This window comes from Poecilia formosa, unplaced genomic scaffold, assembly GCF_000485575.1.
Source record: "Poecilia formosa unplaced genomic scaffold, Poecilia_formosa-5.1.2 Scaffold15, whole genome shotgun sequence".
In the NCBI taxonomy this organism is placed as follows: Eukaryota; Metazoa; Chordata; class Actinopteri; order Cyprinodontiformes; family Poeciliidae; genus Poecilia; species Poecilia formosa.
In genome coordinates, this window is record NW_006799954.1 from 121,968 (window position 1) to 142,133 (window position 20,166).

The window sequence follows — 20,166 nt, forward strand, 5'->3', positions numbered from 1 at the left end:
ACACTCTGACCACATTAAACTGCCGCCCCCTTGCTTCATAATAATGGGACATTCATTCCAATGATAGCTGTGTGTAAACCTCTGATCACCACTACTATTTCCTGACATCAGCTGGGTGCTAATTATGGACACTGAAATACATTCTGTTATCATGACACCTGGCTGTATGGGGGACGTATCATATGGTTGCTGGGTCATGAGGGTTGTTGGCAATCTTCCACGCTCAGGGTTGTTTTAAGGTGCTCTACCTGGAGAATAATGGTAATTCATCGGCTGAAGCTGAAATTATAGAACGTTAGTGCTGGCTTTAAATGACATTTTATTAAAACATACAGTCTGTTGCTGTTTGTTGAGTATTCAGGCAATGTGACAACAAGTAATTTAAAATACTAAGGCAACTTTGAGGGAATATTTGAGCACCATGCCTGAGCCATTCTGCAGTGGAAGAAGGCCCGCTTTTAAAGTTTAGTTTTGGTAACTATATGTTCATGTATGGGTCGGTGGATGTTAAATTGGAATGGGCATGTCAAGATGACGTACTATGGAAATAAAGTGTTATTCTAGGAATGCTTTGCTGTGAAACTTTTGCAGTCACTACTTATGTGAACATCAGTCTGACAAATAGCAGTCATTTCTCAGCTATGTTTATGGCCATGTTCCCCTCCACAATTTAAGAACAGTCTTCAGAAGTAGAATGATTTCTGTCTGCCACATGATAAAAATAACTGAGAAATGACTGTAGCAGTGCCTCACAAAGGGTTCTATTGGACTCTTAATTCTCCAGACTCTAAATCAATTTGACAACCTGTAAAATAAACACTAAGGAAGGTGGTCATTATCATCATCATCAAGTTTACTTGTAGATCACATTTAAGCAACAAGGCAATTCAAAATTCACTACGTGATTAAAACATACCACAATAAACAAACAAAAATCATTACACTACTTTGGAAATATAAAAAGAAATAATGAAAAGTTGTTTGTGTTCTTTTCACAACTTTATCCTAAATGTATTCTGTTGAGTTAAGGTCAGGTGGTCAAGTTCTTCCTCACCAAACTCACTTCACAGGTCTCTCTGAATCTTCATGGTTATGCACACAATCCCCTTTGCACTAAGCTTCTTGCCACACTCCAGCAGAACTCACAATGCAGCTGCCCAGCCATCGAATTTCATTCCACTGAGTTCTTTAAACACATTTTTAATTAATTTTGACAACTTGCTGATGGTCTTTTTTTTTCTACAGAGATTAGCTGATTTTACCACCTGCTTTGGGACAAGACAAGTAAATTAAGGCAGCCTTCACTTGTCAAAACAACTGAAGTTGTGATTTGAAGTGGAACATTAACAGTTTTTTCCCCCTTGCATCAGCATTTGCTACAATGTGGACTAGTATGCTACTCCAATGACAGAAATCAGAAATAAAAAAAACCTGAAGTATTTACACATTTCACAATAATCTCTTCAGTGGCTTATTCTAAATGTGCTTTCTCCTCTCTGATCACAGGTTTGTGAAGAAGGTGCCAGAGTTGATAGCACAGATATAAAGGGCCTTGCGGCTCTCACTGCTGACTCTCTCATACATAATATCTACAAAAGACTAGAAGGACGGCCCGCAGGTACTAAACTGTGTTCATATCAGCAGATGCACTGCTGGTAATTCAAAGCAGACCGACTTTCTCCCTACTTCTCTTTTTTTCCCCTTGTGCCTTTCATTTTTCCAGTAGATTTTTCTGTGTTGGTCATACTTTTGAAAATGGACAGCAATAAACAGCAAAACCATCTTCCAGCTTTTCAGTTTCATCATGATGTTCTTTCCAGATCCACTTTAGTGAGCTGTATTTGTGGAAGTTTGTTTATAGATTGCATTAGGTTATTTAGGGAACTTCCTGGTTCTGTTTTTGATACCCGTCTCAACAAAGTTGAAAGTATGTGTGTTGTAAGTATTTGACACAACAAACTGTGTCCTAATTTTTGACCCAGCTGGTCAAACCCATCTGAACTGGTGTTTTGTCTAAGAAAATAAAAGCAACTTTTTCATTGAAAAAACTGCCTGTGTTCTTCTGACTACCACCTTGTCAAAATAAAGTCTTATTCATGCAAAGGTCTTAAACTTTCATGATGATTTATTCCCTTTTAATGACTAATTTTTCTGCAACTGTGTGACTCACTTTAGATTTGTTGTCAAGAAAATCTTTATAAAGTTAGAGCCCCACTGCCTTTTGGTTTCGCTTTATTCTGTTATGATTTGTTATCGCTAAATATCTTGTATCATTTTAGAGCAGGCCCGTGAAGAGGTCGTTCACTTCCTCAAAAGACCAGATGGAAACACAAGTTGTACAGCAGAGACATGTTCTGGGTGGAACCTGTTAAAGTCCCTTCTGTTGCTCACATCAGACTCTGCAGTAAGTGATGCACACCAATTATATTATTGCAGATAAATTATACAAAAAAACAAAAAAAAACAATCCATTCTGAATGTTACCTTTGCTTTTATGTGTTTGCAGGAAATATTATCTTATTTAAACCCAGAGCTGCCTGCTGCTTTGGTGAAATGTCTGTACTTACTGGTGTGCCTTCCTGCAAAAAAGGAGAACACATCCATAGAGCTGACCTTCCAGAAGCCTCTCACACAGGTCAGTAAGCAATGAAATGACACTCATTATTTCTATATTTTCCACTTTAAAGGAGTCAGTTTATCAACAGTTGCTTAGGTAATACAAATGGCTTTTCTTTAGGTGTATGATGCTTTCTTACTAATTTTCAGACAGTGGTTTTACTATTCAATCACAATAAAAAAGAACATAAATTGGTGAACAAAACGTCCAAACTGGAGTTTTGTCTACTGATGACAAGGAAATAAAATTAACCTAATGCACAATGGTACAAGTAATTTCTTTGTGCCATTGTTTTGCATCACTCTAAATCAAAAATTTAAGAGATAAATTATTACTGCTCCATGTTGTTTTCCAAAGGAAGGTGGGTGGATTATATGAAAGACAGTGAATCCTTTAAGTCCAATTACATCTTTGATGTACCATCCTTCTGCTCTTAATACATTTTAGGACCACAGATGTTCTTCCTCCAATCTTTTCTAACTTCCTTCATTATTTTTAGGACAAATTTGACTGACAGATTTTTGGCACTTTTTATAATGTTATGATTATTTTCTATTTTTTCCTTATGTCCACAGAACAGAGGTTCATCTGACTTAAGACATATTTTAAATACTTTATTGACTGATTCAAAAAAATAGGTCAAAATTACAAAATCCTGTTCTTTTTGGGAGGACTGTGTCATGACCTTAGAGTTTTAAACAGTCCTAATGTTGTGTTTAATTGTCTGAAACTCAGATCACACCTGAAATATTTTGGTTTTAAGATGGGAACACTCAGATTTAAGCATTGTTATGCTAACTGTCAATAACCATGAAATAATACATTTCTTTTTTACTTATGCATTTAAACACTGAAGGAATATTCTGTCATAGATAGCAGACAGTGCTATGTATGCTTCTGTTTTTATGTGATGAAACATCAGAAATGCCAATTATTAGTGTTTATGCAGTTTTGACAGTTTTGATGCAACTTTAAAATGAATACGAAGTTTATTTTATTCCAAATTTGGGCTCAGGAAAGTCCAGTTTTCTATGTTGGAATTAAATCCTTATGCTCAGGTTTAACAAACTGGACCTCAAAAATTCATAATTCTTACAATGCAACACCATTTATTTTTGTATATTTTCTGGACATTGCACAGACATCCTAGTAATATTTTTCTCTCTGCATATGTTTTTGCAGATTTTCCTTCAACTTTCCAAGTACCCACACAACGTGGAACAGCTGGTAGAGACTGAGGAGCTGCAGTGTCTCATCATCGGACTCACATCATTATGGGATCAGACCAGTCCACAGTGGAGGCACCAGGCGTCATGCGTTCTCAAAGCTGTCTCTTCTGTACCAACAAACAAAACGGTTCCAAGTTTATTACGTAAGATAACCAAAAACTAATGATGATACGTAATGTTTTGTTGTTTTATTCACTGTCAGTTAGGAGTTGACTGACAAAAGTTGAATAAAAATAGTTGATTTAAAAAGGATGTTATTGTGCTTGTTGTCTTTTAGAGGTGAGGTAACCTTTCTGAATACTACTACATATATATTTTAGCTAAATCTGCTCATTCATGAACTTCATCTTTTTTATTGAAGGTTATCAGACCTATCCAGCTTGATATTTCATTTTCCTAACTTTTCAGGCCTTTTACGTGTAATAATATTTAGGAAACTAATGAAATGTATTACTGCTTAATTTTTGTGTGTTTTTACATTTTTCTCCAAAGGCAAAAACTGTGTTCGAATATGTATCCAGAACCTGATGCACATCAAAGCCAAAGTTTCAGGATCAATGCTAGCTGAGGTGGCAGTGGCTGTGTTTAGCTTTGTAAGAGACACTTATTACCTGAGTCCAGCCCTTTTTACTGAGTTTGACACCAACAACGGCTACAAGGCCCTGAAAAACATCCTCAAACGGTAAGATTGTATGTTAAAAGTATATTTAAGTGTTAAAGTTACGCACTCCAAATCCAGAACTTAATTCAACCGAAACACTCAGAAAGTGACTACTAAGCTTATGCAAAGATTCATATTTTAGTCTTAAACATGCAAAACAAGACAAAAAAATACAATCATGACCTTCTATCAGTGTAAAATTACACTGAAGGTTTTGATTATAACATATAAAAATGCAATTAAAAATAATAAAGGGAGGGAATGCTCTTGCAAAGCACTGTAGTAGACGGCAAGATGAAGCTGAAAGAACTAATTGGTGTAAAGTGTTTTAAATGTGCAGTTATCTACAGCCAGACTTGTCTGCATCCTGAGTTAAAATGGTGACATTTTTATTCATCCTTGCTATTAATTGGTCTTTTTTTCCCTCCTGACTTTTCAATAATAAGCTGTGAAGAAGGCGTGCCCTTGGATCAGTTTCAGCCTGTGGACGAATTGTTGGCTCTGATCGCAGATTTCACTCTCCTTGGAAAAGCAGAGCTGAAAGTGGCTCTTTGTGTGCCCAATCCCCAGCCTGCAGGCTTCAAGTTCGATCCGCCACTCACTAAAGGTTGGTCAGGTCTTTCTAAGACCTTCTCTATTGTTATTCTCTTGCCAACTCTGTCTTATTATCTCCACTTGTTTCATGAGGATAAACTCTGAACTACTCCTTACAAATTACTATGTAATTAGTATCACATGCATGGCTCAGCAAAGGTGGACTCAGGGAGGGGGGAGCCTACTCAAAGGAACCACACACTTCATCCCTACTTTGCACTTTTGCCCTCGTATAATCCAGCTAAACTGCATCAACCCCCCTCGGCTGATTTCCCACAGACCCTGACTCTTCACTCCCCGTACCGCTGCCCCCTTTGCAGTCTGCAGCCTCCCTCAACTTAACAGGAAGCTGAGGTGATTATGTCTGGGATGATGAAGTGGAGGCTCCCCCTCTAACTCTGTTAGGATGCCCCGCATCCATTCACCACTGGCCTACAGCAGCCAGTCATCTATCATCGACACACACACACACTTCCATCCAGCACTCATAAATAGAGCGTCTATAATATACATACACAGATCGAGCCTCTCTGTAGCCATCCATCACATCAAGGAGCAGATCTGTTTCCAGCAGAGGGACCTGGTGCTGTTTTTAAAAACTTAACATGATACAGTTTTAAGAGTGGAAATGAATCCCATTATTAAATAGATTTATGTTTATTTACAAGCAAAAGTCTTTTTTTTTTTTTTGCACGTTAAATGTAGGACTTTTTCTAAATATTTTGACAAGGCACCAGACAAATGTTATTAGGGGAGATTATAATACATTCTTTGCATTTATGGCCAGAAATCTGTTTGTTTTGATGCAATCAGGGCACATAAAACTTAACTCATCTTTTTGGCCCTGCATGCTGTGTATTATAAAGACTTTATGTATTTGTCTGTAATATTAGCTGTTTGACCTTATCAGAGAAAACTCTTACAGAGGAAGTTTGTCTAAGTTGTGCATGGATTGGTATTATGCAAGTTGAATTATGTGATTACACCAATCTAATGGATGCATATATATATATATATATATATATATATATATATATATATATATATATATAAAATAACTTATTTACAAAGCAGAAGTTAATGATACATTTAAAAATCTCCAGGTCTGGCAGTAAAGAACCTTCCTGCCTTCCACCTGCTGCAGGCCTCTTTGCTGCGTTCCCAGGATTCTCACTTCTGCTGTCAGCTGCTTCGAACCCTGCAGACAATATGGGAGAAGGACCCGGCTAATTTTTTCCTCTTGGAGTGGACTGTCCAATCGATGGCCCAACTAGCGACCCGTGTGTGCCGTAAACCGCTGCCTGTGCAGAAAATTTTCTTTTCTATGCTGGAAATGGTAGGGGTTTTCACCATGAATGACTTGTTTTAGATTTTGAAGTGATTAGTTTTAACTGCCTTGTTGTCTTTCAGGTGGTGTTTAAATTGAGCTACATACCCCATGAGACACTGCGAGCCCTGCTAGGTGTACTCAAGCAGAACTGGGCTGGGACTGGTGGAGCGGCAAGGACAGAATTTAGTGTGGTGGCAGTTCAGTGTTTTCACAAGTGAGAAGTTGCATTTTTTAACAGGATTTACAGAATGGCATACTATTTTTTCTTTTTTTTTATTTTTATTTTTTTTTTACATGTTTGTTCTTTGTCTGGATTTTTATTTTTTTCTTTGACTCAGGTGAAGTAGAATGAAGTTATCCCTGGAAAAGTGTTTTATTTCTCCTTGTTTCCTTTCTACAGTAATGGCAAAAGCCGTCTCTTTCTCCTTTTTTGTAGGATGATTGTACACAGCACTATGCTAACAGAGGTGCTAAGTGACTGGGGGTTGCTCGAGCTGCTGCTTGGAGAACTTCGCAGGAGGGCTAAAATCCTGAGGAAGGCTGGTAATGTTTCTGAAACTTATGTTAAATATTTATCTTTTATATGAAAATATCAAAAAAATTGCTTACCCGCGCTTGTTTTAGCTCACTAAGGTGTGAAAGTCTCTTAACATTATAAACTGAAGCCAAAAGTGATTTTTCTTAACTGTTAACACTTTTAGGTGAATTTTTCTTTTCAGATCCTTTGCAGCTGCAGTCTGTGGAGGAAAATGAGAGACAACTCACTACATGCATGCTTCAAGTTGTTTCAACCCTTACTTTAAGATCTATTAAAAATACAGGTACGTTGTTTCAGTTAATTTTATTCAGACGTGTTTTTAATAAATGTATGAACTTCTATTTCATGAAAGTACATACAGCCTTCTTAAAATTGAAATAAATCTTGCTGCATTAAGTTTAATTTAATGCAGCGAAATTACGGGATTACGCTATTTTATTTATTTCATTTCATTTATGCAGCTTTATATACATCTATTTATATAAGTATATGCAATTTTATTTATTTTTCTATGTATTTATTATTTTATTCTTAATTATAAATAGCTTTGTTTGATTAATACAGTTTAACAGAGTTTTGTGTTGTACAGGTGAACCCAAATTACAGTGGGTAGCAGTGTTTTATTTTATTGTCTTCATACAGATAAATACAAGTAATCTTATACACAGTGGCGTTCTTTAGTTTGTTTTTTTAATCCATTAAAGTGTAAATCATTTTATGTATTTTTTTTGTTTTTTTTTTACTCATCTAAATATAATGAAGTATAATTTTTAATTTGTGTTTTCCGTGTGTTTTCCAGTTTTATTGCGGGATCTCGGCATGGTCCCCTACATAAAGATCTTCCTGGATGACGATCAGTATCGGGGTCCGACGCTCAGCATTTTGGAGCAGCTTGCCGAAATCAACCCCGACGAATTCATGAGCACAGCAGTCGGAGCCCTCTGCTCCTCCACGCAGCAGGAGCTCAGGTTGAAGCTGGACCTCTTGCTGGTATGCAGCACATGTACAGACAAGCGGAGATGACAGCTCACACACACACTTATCCAGATGCACTCAGATGCTTGGAGATCTCAGCTGAGCTCTAAATGCAGTTTCGCTCCACATTCAATTGTAACAATTTGTAATGCACTTAAAGCATGATAAGCTTGTGAATTTATTTTCTGAGCATGTGGGACTTTGATTGCATTACAGACAAATGCAGATTGATTTGCTAAAACTGATTTAGCTGTTAACTCTGGACAGATTTGATTAGGCCGGCAGACTTGTGCTGTGTAGCTCTGAAGATTACCACCTCTATCGGATCAGTGAATGGGACAAAGATCTCATTAAAGCCTAACTAAGTTACACACCTACTGTATGTGTCCATTTTTATAGATGGCAGCAAAAGGAGCACTCACACATGAACGCTCTTCGTGTCTTCGCGTGTGCATCGCGTGCACGAGCAGGACTGCGCGTGTGTGCGACTCTTTGTGCTAACGCGGTTATAACAGGTGGCAATCAGATTGGCTACGACCTGGGTTGGCGAGTGTTGAGAGCCATTGTGATTACTCCAGTTTCATTTAATCACATTTTTCCCTGCGTTCTGTCTCACACATTACCTACCTGATGGATTAGCTCTCTAAATTCAATAAAGATAATGTGATTTTGTTCACAACCAAAAACTAGTTACTAGAAATGATTTATGATTTATCTGTATGTTTCATCTGTTTTTCATGACACTTTTTTAATTGACTAAGAAGATGCGCTACAAGCCAAGACTTGGAGAAAAGCTTAGTCTTAAATTTCTTTTTCAACCAAAAGAATGAATTGCTTGATTCATATGTGTTGTAACTGTGTTTGTCCATTGCTCTGTCTCACTAGTCTGTGCTGAGAGTGTTGGAGAGCCCCAACACCTGGGACGCCTTTAGGAAGGCAGGAGGCTTCACTGGACTGCTGTCTCTGATGGTGGACATGGAGGGAGCTCTGTCTGATCCCCCTAACGGAGACGTGTGGAAGACTCTGGGGCATCAGCAGCTGCTGGAGCTGCTTCTCCTCATTCTGCACATCATGGCTCTGGCTGTCCATCTTCACATTGTAAATGCTCACCATTTTCAAACCGAGGGATTTTATGAGAGGCTCTCAGATGCTCTTCTCCAACTGGGCTGCTTCCACATTGAAGGCCATGAGTGGGAAGGAGAAACATGCTCCTGCCCTCAGACCTCAGATGAAAACCAGTCTTCAGGTTTTTTTCAGTTTGTTGAGCTGGCAGAAGCCTTGGCAGCTCCTAAGAGTTGCTCCGGTTCACCTCAGCAAAATCTGCCCATCACTCTTCAGATGTGCATACGGCTGCTGTCTCACCTAGACCAGTTTGCCACGGGGACCTACTCTCCTCAGGCTTTGAAACTGGGACAAGAGTCCGGTGGAGACCGTGACGAAAATAGCAAGACACTACATGGACCAGAAGGACATGAAGGAGTTAATTTTGGACCTCCATCAGTTTTGTCAGGTTCAGGTCCACAGTCCATAGAGGAGAAACTAGGAAGTTTCAAAAACACAGCACCCAGCAGTCCCACCATGAGTACTGTGACCCAGTTTAGGTAGATATTACTAGATTCCTTTAAATGTATATGTATTTTTTTTAACCAAGAGGTTAACAAAGACTGCTTGTTTATAGTGTCACATTGAGAATAATTTGTTTATTTTTTATGCTTTACAGTAAGTTCACATGTGATCAGGTTATTCTTCATCCAGGAGCAGTCACAGTGATCATGACTCTCCTCCCACATGTGTTTGCTCCAGAAGACCCACAGGTGACTGCGGTAGCTTTGGTTAAATAAGATACGATTGACACAGTCCTTCTAATTTACACAAATGATTATGAACTAATTGTGAAATCAGATGTTTCATTTGTAAACAGCTTGGCCTGTAGCATGATTGAGAAGATTAATCAGTTATGTGGGCAGTATTGTTTCTAAGGAGTTTTGCTTATTCTTCTACATGTAGTGATTTTTTTTTTATTTAACCAATAAGATCCCATTTAGATTTAAAACTTCTTTTCAAGGAGGAGCTGGCAAACATATGCAGCAGCAATTAAAACACGGTTACGACAATGACACAATTAAATACAGGCAAAAAAAGGAGGAAAAAATTACATGAAAATAATTCAGTTGAAATGACAAGTAGTCTAAATTAATTAGTTGCATGTTAGCTTTAAGGGATCTTAGTTTTGATTTAAGCACACTCAGTAAAATAAACTTGCAAAAAGGCTTGAATTTAATTCAGTTTTTTTTAATTTTTTTTTATTTTTGCAGCTCTCTATGGAGGTGCAGTGCTCGCTGGCTCACCACATCCTATCTATGGTCAAATCGGAGCGAAACCGACAGATAATGTGTGAGGGTGGACTGGTGTCCACTCTCCTGGCTCATTGCCGCAGCATACTGCTGTCTCCGAACCACCATCTGCATCTACCTGTGACGCGGATTTTTGAGAAGCTCTCTTCCCAAGCCATTTCGCACTCTGAGTTCAGGTGAGACGCGGCCTGTTGCTACGGTTTGATGTTTGAGTGTTTGTGCTGAAGTTTTCTGTATTTGCATCCTCTCAGACAGTTCCTGTGCTTAGGAGATCCTCTCATGTGTTTGGCAGACCAAACATCCAAGCAGGTTCCGACAGAAAACAACCCAACACTTCAGACATCAAATTCAAAGGGTAAACATTTCAATTAACATTCAATGATTGTTGTACAAGTCCTAGAAGCCCTAAAAGGCAAGTAAAAATATTTCTGTTATTGATCTGTTTTTTTTTAAGTCTGACAAACGGTTGTCTTTTCCTGACCTTAAAGTATGTTTTAATGCACAAATATTTTTTCTTGAACAAAATCTGAGATTGTTTGAATAAAACATTTGGAAGTCCTTTGTACTCATCTTGACATCTGGTAGAATAACAAACACTGAAAAATAAACATGCTCGAATTAGTCTTTTGTATGAAAGTTTTTGGAAACCTGAGTCTTAAAAATCTAATTTTTTCTGTATTTCCTAATGTCTGGGTATCTACGTGCAAGGCAGGTTAGATCATTGTATTAATATCTGTCCTTGAGAGGACCCGTTATTTATAACTCCTCCTTCACTTTTAATCTTAATAAAAACCAAATACATATTTCATAACCAATAAAACTCCAGGGATGTTTGCTAAGGAAACAAATCACATTTGCAAGTTGGGCTACATCAGAGATGGGTTCTTGAAAAGCAATTTTTCTCGCTTGCCTCTCAGAGCTCCTGCAGATATCTTGTCCCTCTTTAAACTTTCTCTTCTTTAAACCAGATGAGAACACAGATGCTGAATCTTCTCGGAAGACACTGAAACGGTCCTTCAGCTTGTTGCAGCCTTCGACATCGTTCGGTTCTGCCATCCCTGCCCACCAGATTGTCAGTCTGGTTTCCATGACGGCACCACGCACCTTCAGACCACACAGAGTGTCTTCCTCACCTGCCTTTGTAGAGTTTGATATGAGCGAGAGTGGATATGGGTGAGTTGTTTAAAAAAAAAAAATGTTGCAATAAAATCTGCAGCAGAAAATCGATCATTTAACCAACGTCATGTTTGTTTGTAGGTGTCTTTTCCTTCCCTCTGTAGCCATGGTGAAAGGTGTGACTGCTGATTCTATCGCAACAGGTGGAATTGGAGGAGGTAATTAATAATTCATACTGTTCAACTGCTTTGTGTGTTATCTAGTGATGTATAAAATGTTAAATGCCTCTCTCGTGTTCAAGAATGCAGAGGCTTTCCGCCAACATCCGGCCTGTCATTTACCTGCTGGTTCCAGATCAACAGGTTCAGCTCAGCTTGTGATTCCCACCCGATCCGTCTGCTGTCAGTGGTCCGCCACATGTCGCGAACTGAACAACAATATATCTGTTTGTCAATCTCCTTCTCAGCCTATGATGGCTGTCTGGTCATCTCCACAGAGGAGGAAGCATTCACATACCTAGGTAGGAGAAGCAGAAGTTGGCTTTTGTTTGTCTTTTTTTTTTTTATTTCTCAGAACTGTCAGGAAGCCCAAGTAGACCCATTCACTGTTTGTTTTGTTCAGATATGATGGAGCCAGAAGTTTGCTCTCCGACTTCTTTGCCCTCGTCGCTCAGGTTCCGCTGCTCCAGCATGTTGGTCCCTGGCCAGTGGCACCATTTGGCTGTCGTCATGGCCAAAGATGTGAAGAAAAGCTGCTTGACCTCAGCCTACTTCAATGGAAAGGCAGTGGGAACAGGAAAGGTAGATGGGAGATGTGAGAGGGAGCTGATGATTGAGCGAATGGATCTAGTGTTTCACATCATTTAATTTTTTTTACTTGTTTTCCTCAGATGAAGTATATTCAGCCATTCCCAGGTCAGTTTGTCTCCATGGACCCTACAGCTGTGATTGATGTGTATGGACTGATAGGGACTCCAGCGATGTGGAAAGATCATGCGGCGTTGGTGTGGCGTGTGGGTCCCTGCCACCTGTTTGAAGAGGTGTTGAGCTCAGAGTCTGTGGCCGTGGTTTACACACAAGGCACTGCATACCTGGGGAACTTCCTGGCTCTGTGTAACACGGGTGAGTCTGTGTTTCGCAAGAGATCTGAAACAAGTCATTTGTTTATTTTCAAGAAGTACTTGAAGTTAAAATTTTTATTGTGCTTTGTTTTTAGTTTTTATAGAGTGAGAAGGCATATTTGTGTATATTCACGACAACCAGGTCTAATCAGTTACTGTCATGTTTATCTGTTATGTTCATTTTTTTTTTTTAGCATTCTCAGAATAGGCCCTGGTTCTGTTGCAGTACAAAATCAATAACTGAACACTGTAGTTTCTAAACTTGATAATGTTTCTTTGACTCATATGAAAGAAATGTTTACTTGTCATGGTGTTATGGTTACATGTTTAGCGCTTGTTTCCAGGCTCTGATCCGAATGCCGAGTCTTCGTCGCTCAGACTTGTTTATGAGGAAAGGGTCTCTTTTGGCATCAACCCTGCAGTTTCCACTTTAACAAATGTGGTGCAGATTAGAGAGGATTACAATGAGGTGGATTGCAGACTCATTGCGAAAGAGGTATGGCTGAGGCGAATCCTTTCTGAACATGATTCTGTCGTTTTCAAGAAGAATAACAGTAATTTTGTGTATTTACAGATGGGGATAACGTCTCGAGATCACTCAACACCGGTTTTTTTCCTTCAAAACATTAGCAAGCACCTGAGTGGTACAGCTCGCACCATAGGTGCTGCCTTGATTGGGCGTTTTGGTAAGCAAGATAAGGTTTTGAAAAGTTCACTGAAAAGTCTTTGAGTTTTATTTTTAATCTCTGGAGTGTCTTTTTTTTCCAGGTGTCCGAACTTTCATCCCCAAGTCTGCTTCCACTGGTTTTCTGTATGTTGGTGGGCCTGCCGTTGTTCTCAGTCTTGTTGCCATGGCGCCGGATGACAGCTCTTTGTACGCGGCTATTAAAGTTCTTCTCTCAGTGCTGGAAACGAACTCCGCAATGCAGGCCGAAATGAACCGCATCAATGGATACAAGGTTTTTCTGAGCTTAGCAACACATCTGTAAAATCACTTTTGTTTCAGGCATGAACATTTTCTTACAGTGCGGGTCTGTTTTGTTGTATTTTGTACTTTATCTAGCTGTTGGCCTTCCTGCTGAAGATGAAGAGCAATCTTGTCAGCCATCGAACCTTTCAGCTGGCTTTGTGCCTCTCAAGTTCAGTGGAGATGAGCTGTGGAACTGGTTACCTACAGGACACGCCTGCTTTCCAGGCGCTGCTGTGTGACTTGGAGGTAAAAATCAGCATAGCTTTTAAAAGTTAAACATATGGAAGAGTTTTGTTTGTTTTTTCTTTAACTGAAATAAAAACTTTTTCTTTATCCCTCATTTTTAGGTGTGGCAGAATACGCCAGACAGCCTGGACCTCTCAGTCCTAAAATACTTTGCTGATATCCTGAAATCCTCCAGGTAATCTTCAGAGCATGTGGTTTGCTGTTATAAGTCCATATCCAGACTAGGACTGTACCACAACAATTAAAATTGTCCAGAACATTGATAGTCTTCTACTCCCTGTTACTCACAAAGCAGCTTGAAAGTTTCCACACTTACCGGAGTATTCCCAAAGCTTTCTCTGTGAGATTATAAGGAAAGACACTAATGTTGTGATGATTTTACAATAGTTGAAGCCTCAAAAACTGGTATAATAACCACCAGGTTGAAATTTGTTGTGAATGACGTTGTTGGCAGAATGCCTTTAGAGTTAGCGTTGTGATTGGGTTAGCAGGGAATTAAAATCACAATAAGATCATGCCTACCTTCATACTGCAATGAGTTTTTCAAACTTTGCCACAATCTAGCATTGTTCAGTTGATTGTGGAGATCTTGGAGACTGGTTTTCTTACTCCTGTATGAAGATAGCCTAAACTTATTTAAATTTACTGTTAATTGTCACAGCCAACAAATCGTGTAAAACAATAAAAAGGACCTTGTTCTGATTTGACAGCTTTTATTGGCTGTTCTGTCAATGGACAGAGAAGCCTGTCATCAATATCACAGAACTGTAGAGCAGAAAATGGTCAAGGGAACGTTCAGCAGAATCAGTCAGGAAGGCTGAGGAGAGGACTGAATGCTTTTATGGATTGTTGAATTAGATTTTCTGTCTGCGGGAACAGATTGTGATTGATATTGGTGCTGTTTCCGTTTCCCTCATCATAACCGAGCAGTGACAGCAGGAATGCAGTGGTCTTGCACAGCATGGACCTGCTGCCCAAGCTGCTGTTTGAGTTCTGTGATCCTGCGGTAACCCTCCAAAGGGTCCACATTATCTCTGACATCATCACTTTACTACTGAAGGCTCACATGACGTCTTCAGACATAAACAGGTAGTCTGAAGTTGTTGTTTTTTTTTTTATATACTAACAACCTGTTTTATAATTTAATGCTTTCTGCATGTGTCTTTTTGTGTGATAAGACTTGGGCTTTTCCTGGTTTACACACTCCCTCCTTCCAGTGAAAAATATGAAAGCAGCGAGATAGTGGACTGTGAAGTTTCAAATGACATGTCAGGTACATGGTTAACAATCCCATGCATATGACGACAATGCATGTCTGACATCTGTGTCTGATAGAGGGCTTTTTTCTCCCCTTCAGGTCCAACTAGCATCGTCTGCATCCGTAACAAGATGCTGCTTGTAATTTCTGAACTCCTTAAATCAGACGGCCTTCAAAAATGGTGAGAATGAATGCGTTTTGCTTTTTAAGCATCAGTGTATAAATAAAAGGTAGTATATCTTTTTTTGACATAAAATCATATCATGGCAGGAATACCTATCCAAATTAATCTTTTTTTATTTTTTGTATTTTTTTTTATCCCCCAATTAGTCACCAGGCCACAGTTTTCCAATCTCTCGGCAGCGATTGGTTCCTGCTCTTCCTTCAGGCCCACCTCCACCCGTCCACTTTAAAACTGGGCCTCGTCCTGCTCACACAGTTTCTATCCAATCCAGGACAGCAGAGCAGCTTCAGAGAGGGAGTGATGTCAGGGACGCTCATAGAGGGCGTAGAGGAACCATTTGTTATCATGGGTAGACAAAATTTAATTATTTTTTTTTATTATTATTTTTTTTTTTATTTATCCCATTGGAATTTTGTGGGTTTTATTGGTTATTTGAATTATTTTTGAGATACAGTCCTGTTAAATAATACAGTTCAATCTTAGATCAACTCTAAGTTGTAGACACAACAGCAAAACGAATACAACAAAAACAAAAGTGACCATTTTATTTTATAAAAACTAATATTTCAGTTATTGTGCCATTTTGTTTATCTGCACTTTTTAAGCCACAAAAAGGAGTCGCTTGCAAAATAATCTTTGTTCGTACCAGTCGATTACCTTAGTAAGGTCAGGCCATTTTGTTGGTTAATCAAATAGGTATGTCATGGTTCTCACACCAGTTAATGATGCTTTAAAAAATAAATCTTACCTTTTGTTAATCACTGACCCCTCGCCTTCTTACCAGACAACCTTCGAGTCCACCCTTGGTCCAAGGAGTGCCTCAGCACCACTTGTCCGGGTTTTGATGTTCTCCTGGAGTTGTTAGTCAGTCACACTCACCTGCCTCAGGTATATGAAGCTCTAGCTGCTGTCCTACTTGGGAGGAGCACCAGTCACATGACAGCTGGAGAGGTGGGTTACTCTGCACAGTCCTGAATCCTCCCCTACAGTACCGGTTTTGTCATCATCCTGTCATTGAATCTCTCGTGTAGCTCGATTTGGATGATGCCCTGCAGGAATTAATTGAGAGCCAAAGGGAAGCTCCCTCTCAGCAGCTTTCTGTTGAAGCTGCTATGACGCTCCTGGAGCTGGTTAAAGTTATCATCTCTCAGGTTGGAAGAACTTAAGAGTCCAGATTCTCATAAGTATTTTTAAAGAAAATTTTCAGTGAGGAACATGCGTTTCTGTTCTTGTTTCAAAAGCCTTTATCTACAGATGAATCTGATAGTGAGGCACCATGGGAAGTGCAGCTCCCAGCCAGTGTGATGCAGTTCCTTTGTCTCCTTCACAATCTCCGACCAAGAGACCCACTGTGGGCATCACCCAAGTTCCTGCGTTCACTCGCCAGCGTTGTTTATCCTGTGGAGATTTCAGAGGTTTGTTGTGATTTCATGAAGCTCTCCTATAAGTTATCTGTGGAGTTTCATTGTCTGGTTTTCTTTCTTGCCATAGACTAACCCTTGCAAAACAAATAAGCGAGAGGGCACATTCAGCACTCATCCAACGAGGAAGCCGGTGCTCGACTTCATGCGTATTCTGCTGATGGACAGTCTTCTAAATGTGTTTTCAAGCTCCAACACACATCCCATAGTTCTGCTGCTGGAGGTGAATTTCCAGCCCATGCCATCAGTCACCTTGCTGCTCAGGAAACCATGAATGTCAAAATAATTTGGGACTTTTAAGGATTTGGAGTTTGAACAGTCTTTTTTTTTATCTGAGGCTTGATCCCAACACATCATAACTGGTTTTATAATGAACATGTATCTAAACATAGAAGTGTATTTTTTTAAGAGTAGATGTATCGGTTTGACTGTTTGAGGGATAGATAAATACTTTAACCTTCGATATTTGCTTTCAACATCAGGGTATGTAAACTTCAGGCTTGTACTATGCATATCTTATATTATTCATCTTGTAGATTCCAGTCACGATCAAGTGATGGACGCTACAGCAGAAAGGTTGTTTTTTTTTCACTGAAAACTCCTCTTCAGTTTGACCAAATTCTGCAAAACTCTTTTTTCTCCAGAAGGTGCCACTCTATGCTCATTTACCAAACAAAGCAGAGCTAAGGTGTTTTTGATCAAATTATTCACCACTCGGAGGGAAAAAAAGCACCTAGAGGGCCGAAACAGCACATTTCCTCAAGTGTTTTCACTCACATCGTCTATGCAATTGCCGTTAGATAAAATATTTTTTTTACTTCTGGCCTAGTTTTGTCCTGATGGCACGTCGCTGGAGCAAAGGCAGACTTTTCAGTCTGAGTTGGTGGAGCTGACCACGAACATCATCCATATGCTCAGCCATGAGGACGATAACAACACCCATCTCACCTCACAAGGTAACATCACAACACATTACTTTTATACACCTGAATCTGTACTCAACAGAAATTAAATAATTTTTACTTTTTCTGTTAGACTGCAATAATCAGAATGCCGAAGGAGAGATGGGTACTCTGATGGACAATGTGGTGCTCTTCTGTAGGACTGTGCTGCAGAAGCTTCACAGTGGAACATTTTCTGGAGAGCCTGAAAGTTTACTCGACTTCCTGGCTGATCAGATTATGGTGGTGAGACACAGACAGACGGCTTTCACAAAATGTATTAGATAAGTTCAAAGCAACGTGTCATTAACTTAGAGAGCCTTTCAGCAATAAGAGATGCATAATGTAGATCAAGTTTTTCAGCCATCGTCTGTCTGATTCTAGGCTGTGGGGAAACCTCATACTCAAAGGGAGAGGGCTGTGTCGGCCCTCTACTCATGCGCCAATAAAGTCCTGCTTCACTTCCTGTCCCAACCGCGTCATTCCCAGGAAGAGAGGGAAGTTGTCATCAGGGCATTGCAGACCTTCATGGAACGCTGGGATGTTTTCATGGCAACCTACAATGCTAATGTGAACTTCATCACCTGCCTACTTCACTGTCTGCTGCTGATTCGCTCTGGCAGGTAAAAAAAAGTGTAAAAAAAAAAAATATGCAAAACTACTAGACAGATACAACATTATATTCCCTAGTATAAATACCATTCTTTCATAGTGTCAAAGTATTGTCACAAAAATTTTTGGTAGAAAACATTTCAAAAACATAAAATACACACATACCAAAATTAGGGGTAGTTTTTGAGTGCTTATTGCTTAGAATATAAAATATATTTTGCCTGTCTGCTCTGTATAGTAGAACTCTGCTGACTTCCTTGATATTGTTTCATATTTCTTTTATTTTATGAATTACCTCCAAAACCTTAGGTTTAAGACCTTTCACAGGATGAAGGTACCTTTTGTTTTACACTCACAGGCTCACAATTGGTACATATGTGATCGGGGGAAAAAAGTGTTTTTGTTTTTTTTCTAAAAAAGAAAAGAGGCTTTAACCAATAAAGCTGGCAGGAGAACTCCAGGCACCAGACAGCCAAAAAATACCTTGGTCATGTCAAAACTGTATCTGGCTTCTTTTTGAAAGGACGATGAACCTTAAGAATGGACAAATTTTTTTTGTCGCTTTTTTAAATGCGACAAAAAAATATAATATACCTCAATATAATATACCTCAATACCAGAAACTTATGCCTTGTTCACTTATTAATTATTTTAGCATATTTCTACATTGACGCATATCCTTCTTTTGTAGCTACCCAGAAGGTTTTGGATGTGTGGCACAAAAGGGTCACAAAAAGAAATCAACCCCTTTACCTCACAGAAGTAAAAGCCCTTCCAACCTCAGTAATGGAGCAGACATTACGACAGGTTTGACTCCCTCTTTCAGGGATTTTATGTTTATTTCACTTCTCAGAAAATACAAAATGTTTGTTTTTGTGTGTTTTCTAGATGACAGACAACTCGTGTCCTTAGCAGAGGCCTGCTGGTCAAAGGTAATATCAGAAAGACAACACATGCTCGAAGAGAGCTACAAGGTTGAAATCTCAGCGAGCAGTACGACGGAGACAAAGCCGGTGAGCATGACTGAAATCAGCCCCCTGTGGGAGGAGATGGCACACAAAGCCTGGCAGCTGTACACAGGTAAGCTCACATTCTGCAGACAACACACAGGATTAAAAAGCATGAGAGTGAGCGCCCAGGTATTGATATTTATGTCTTCTCAGAATCTCAGAAGACAAAAGCAGCCAGCAGATCTCAGAGGACGCTCGATGCCATCAGTAGTGCTCTTCGCTCTGCTTTGGGAAAAGGTCAAGAGTCAATAAAAGCAGAGGTACATCGCCTCACATTTTCCATCTTGTGATGTAATTTAATGTATCTTTGCAGAGGTACATTACCTAACTCAAAAACAGTCCACAAATCTTGTCTTTGTGGAAGAGTGGCCTGAAGAAATTCAGCATTGAAAGAAAACCACAAAATCATGTAGAATACACTGAAAACACATGAAAACTTGCTTTCTGTGACAAAAAGCTAACTGCAAAAAATCAGACCACCCCATGTTCACAGCCACATGTGGTGGTGGTGGTGGCATCATCCTGCAGGGATGCTTTTTTGTCTGTGGAGACATGGAAACTGAAACAGCAGCAAAGTATTGCCTCAAGAGGGATTCATATATTTTGCACATTTTTATTAGTAAAAAAATTAAAACCCTACATGCTTTTTTTTTTCCATTTTAGTCTTGTACTACTTTGTGTTATTGTATTAATATACATTTTAGATTAAGGTTTTGATGCGACAGAATGGGAAAAGTTCAAGTGGTATGAATACATATGCAAAGTTCTTCAGCATACAGTTTTTCAACTCTAGATTTGTCTCCTTTGAGGTATCTGGGGTTGTTGCCTTCTCCCAGATCCCAGAGGACTGTGCCAAAAGTCCATCGAAAGACAACAATGTGCTTATGCTGTGGGCCGCCCAGCCCTGTGGGGGGTGTTTATTTCTTTAAATAGATTTGGATTATCACAGCTGATTGCCCCTGAGTGGTCTTTGTAATTGATATCTGTTAG

At 39.3% G+C, this 20,166-nt stretch overlaps 1 protein-coding gene across 1 annotated transcript in view; it reads left to right on the plus strand.

The window, feature by feature from the left end:
• wdfy4 (WDFY family member 4) overlaps window positions 1-20,166 on the plus strand; it is a 53,796-nt gene that overhangs the window by 4,304 nt on the left and 29,326 nt on the right. The window contains exons 4-42 of the mRNA XM_007546067.2: window positions 1,507-1,618; window positions 2,280-2,404; window positions 2,507-2,635; window positions 3,800-3,989; window positions 4,339-4,528; window positions 4,954-5,114; window positions 6,205-6,437; window positions 6,512-6,645; window positions 6,868-6,974; window positions 7,151-7,252; window positions 7,769-7,959; window positions 8,830-9,545; window positions 9,665-9,758; window positions 10,260-10,474; window positions 10,550-10,653; window positions 11,267-11,471; window positions 11,556-11,632; window positions 11,716-11,934; window positions 12,036-12,214; window positions 12,304-12,535; window positions 12,879-13,030; window positions 13,109-13,220; window positions 13,303-13,493; window positions 13,598-13,750; window positions 13,852-13,925; window positions 14,681-14,839; window positions 14,929-15,023; window positions 15,108-15,189; window positions 15,339-15,541; window positions 15,977-16,143; window positions 16,224-16,343; window positions 16,434-16,607; window positions 16,684-16,836; window positions 17,443-17,569; window positions 17,649-17,800; window positions 17,939-18,177; window positions 18,858-18,973; window positions 19,055-19,246; window positions 19,330-19,436. Of these exons, the coding sequence (XP_007546129.1) occupies window positions 1,507-1,618; window positions 2,280-2,404; window positions 2,507-2,635; window positions 3,800-3,989; window positions 4,339-4,528; window positions 4,954-5,114; window positions 6,205-6,437; window positions 6,512-6,645; window positions 6,868-6,974; window positions 7,151-7,252; window positions 7,769-7,959; window positions 8,830-9,545; window positions 9,665-9,758; window positions 10,260-10,474; window positions 10,550-10,653; window positions 11,267-11,471; window positions 11,556-11,632; window positions 11,716-11,934; window positions 12,036-12,214; window positions 12,304-12,535; window positions 12,879-13,030; window positions 13,109-13,220; window positions 13,303-13,493; window positions 13,598-13,750; window positions 13,852-13,925; window positions 14,681-14,839; window positions 14,929-15,023; window positions 15,108-15,189; window positions 15,339-15,541; window positions 15,977-16,143; window positions 16,224-16,343; window positions 16,434-16,607; window positions 16,684-16,836; window positions 17,443-17,569; window positions 17,649-17,800; window positions 17,939-18,177; window positions 18,858-18,973; window positions 19,055-19,246; window positions 19,330-19,436 (6,483 nt within the window). The remainder of the gene's footprint in view (window positions 1-1,506; window positions 1,619-2,279; window positions 2,405-2,506; window positions 2,636-3,799; window positions 3,990-4,338; window positions 4,529-4,953; window positions 5,115-6,204; window positions 6,438-6,511; window positions 6,646-6,867; window positions 6,975-7,150; window positions 7,253-7,768; window positions 7,960-8,829; window positions 9,546-9,664; window positions 9,759-10,259; window positions 10,475-10,549; window positions 10,654-11,266; window positions 11,472-11,555; window positions 11,633-11,715; window positions 11,935-12,035; window positions 12,215-12,303; window positions 12,536-12,878; window positions 13,031-13,108; window positions 13,221-13,302; window positions 13,494-13,597; window positions 13,751-13,851; window positions 13,926-14,680; window positions 14,840-14,928; window positions 15,024-15,107; window positions 15,190-15,338; window positions 15,542-15,976; window positions 16,144-16,223; window positions 16,344-16,433; window positions 16,608-16,683; window positions 16,837-17,442; window positions 17,570-17,648; window positions 17,801-17,938; window positions 18,178-18,857; window positions 18,974-19,054; window positions 19,247-19,329; window positions 19,437-20,166) is intronic.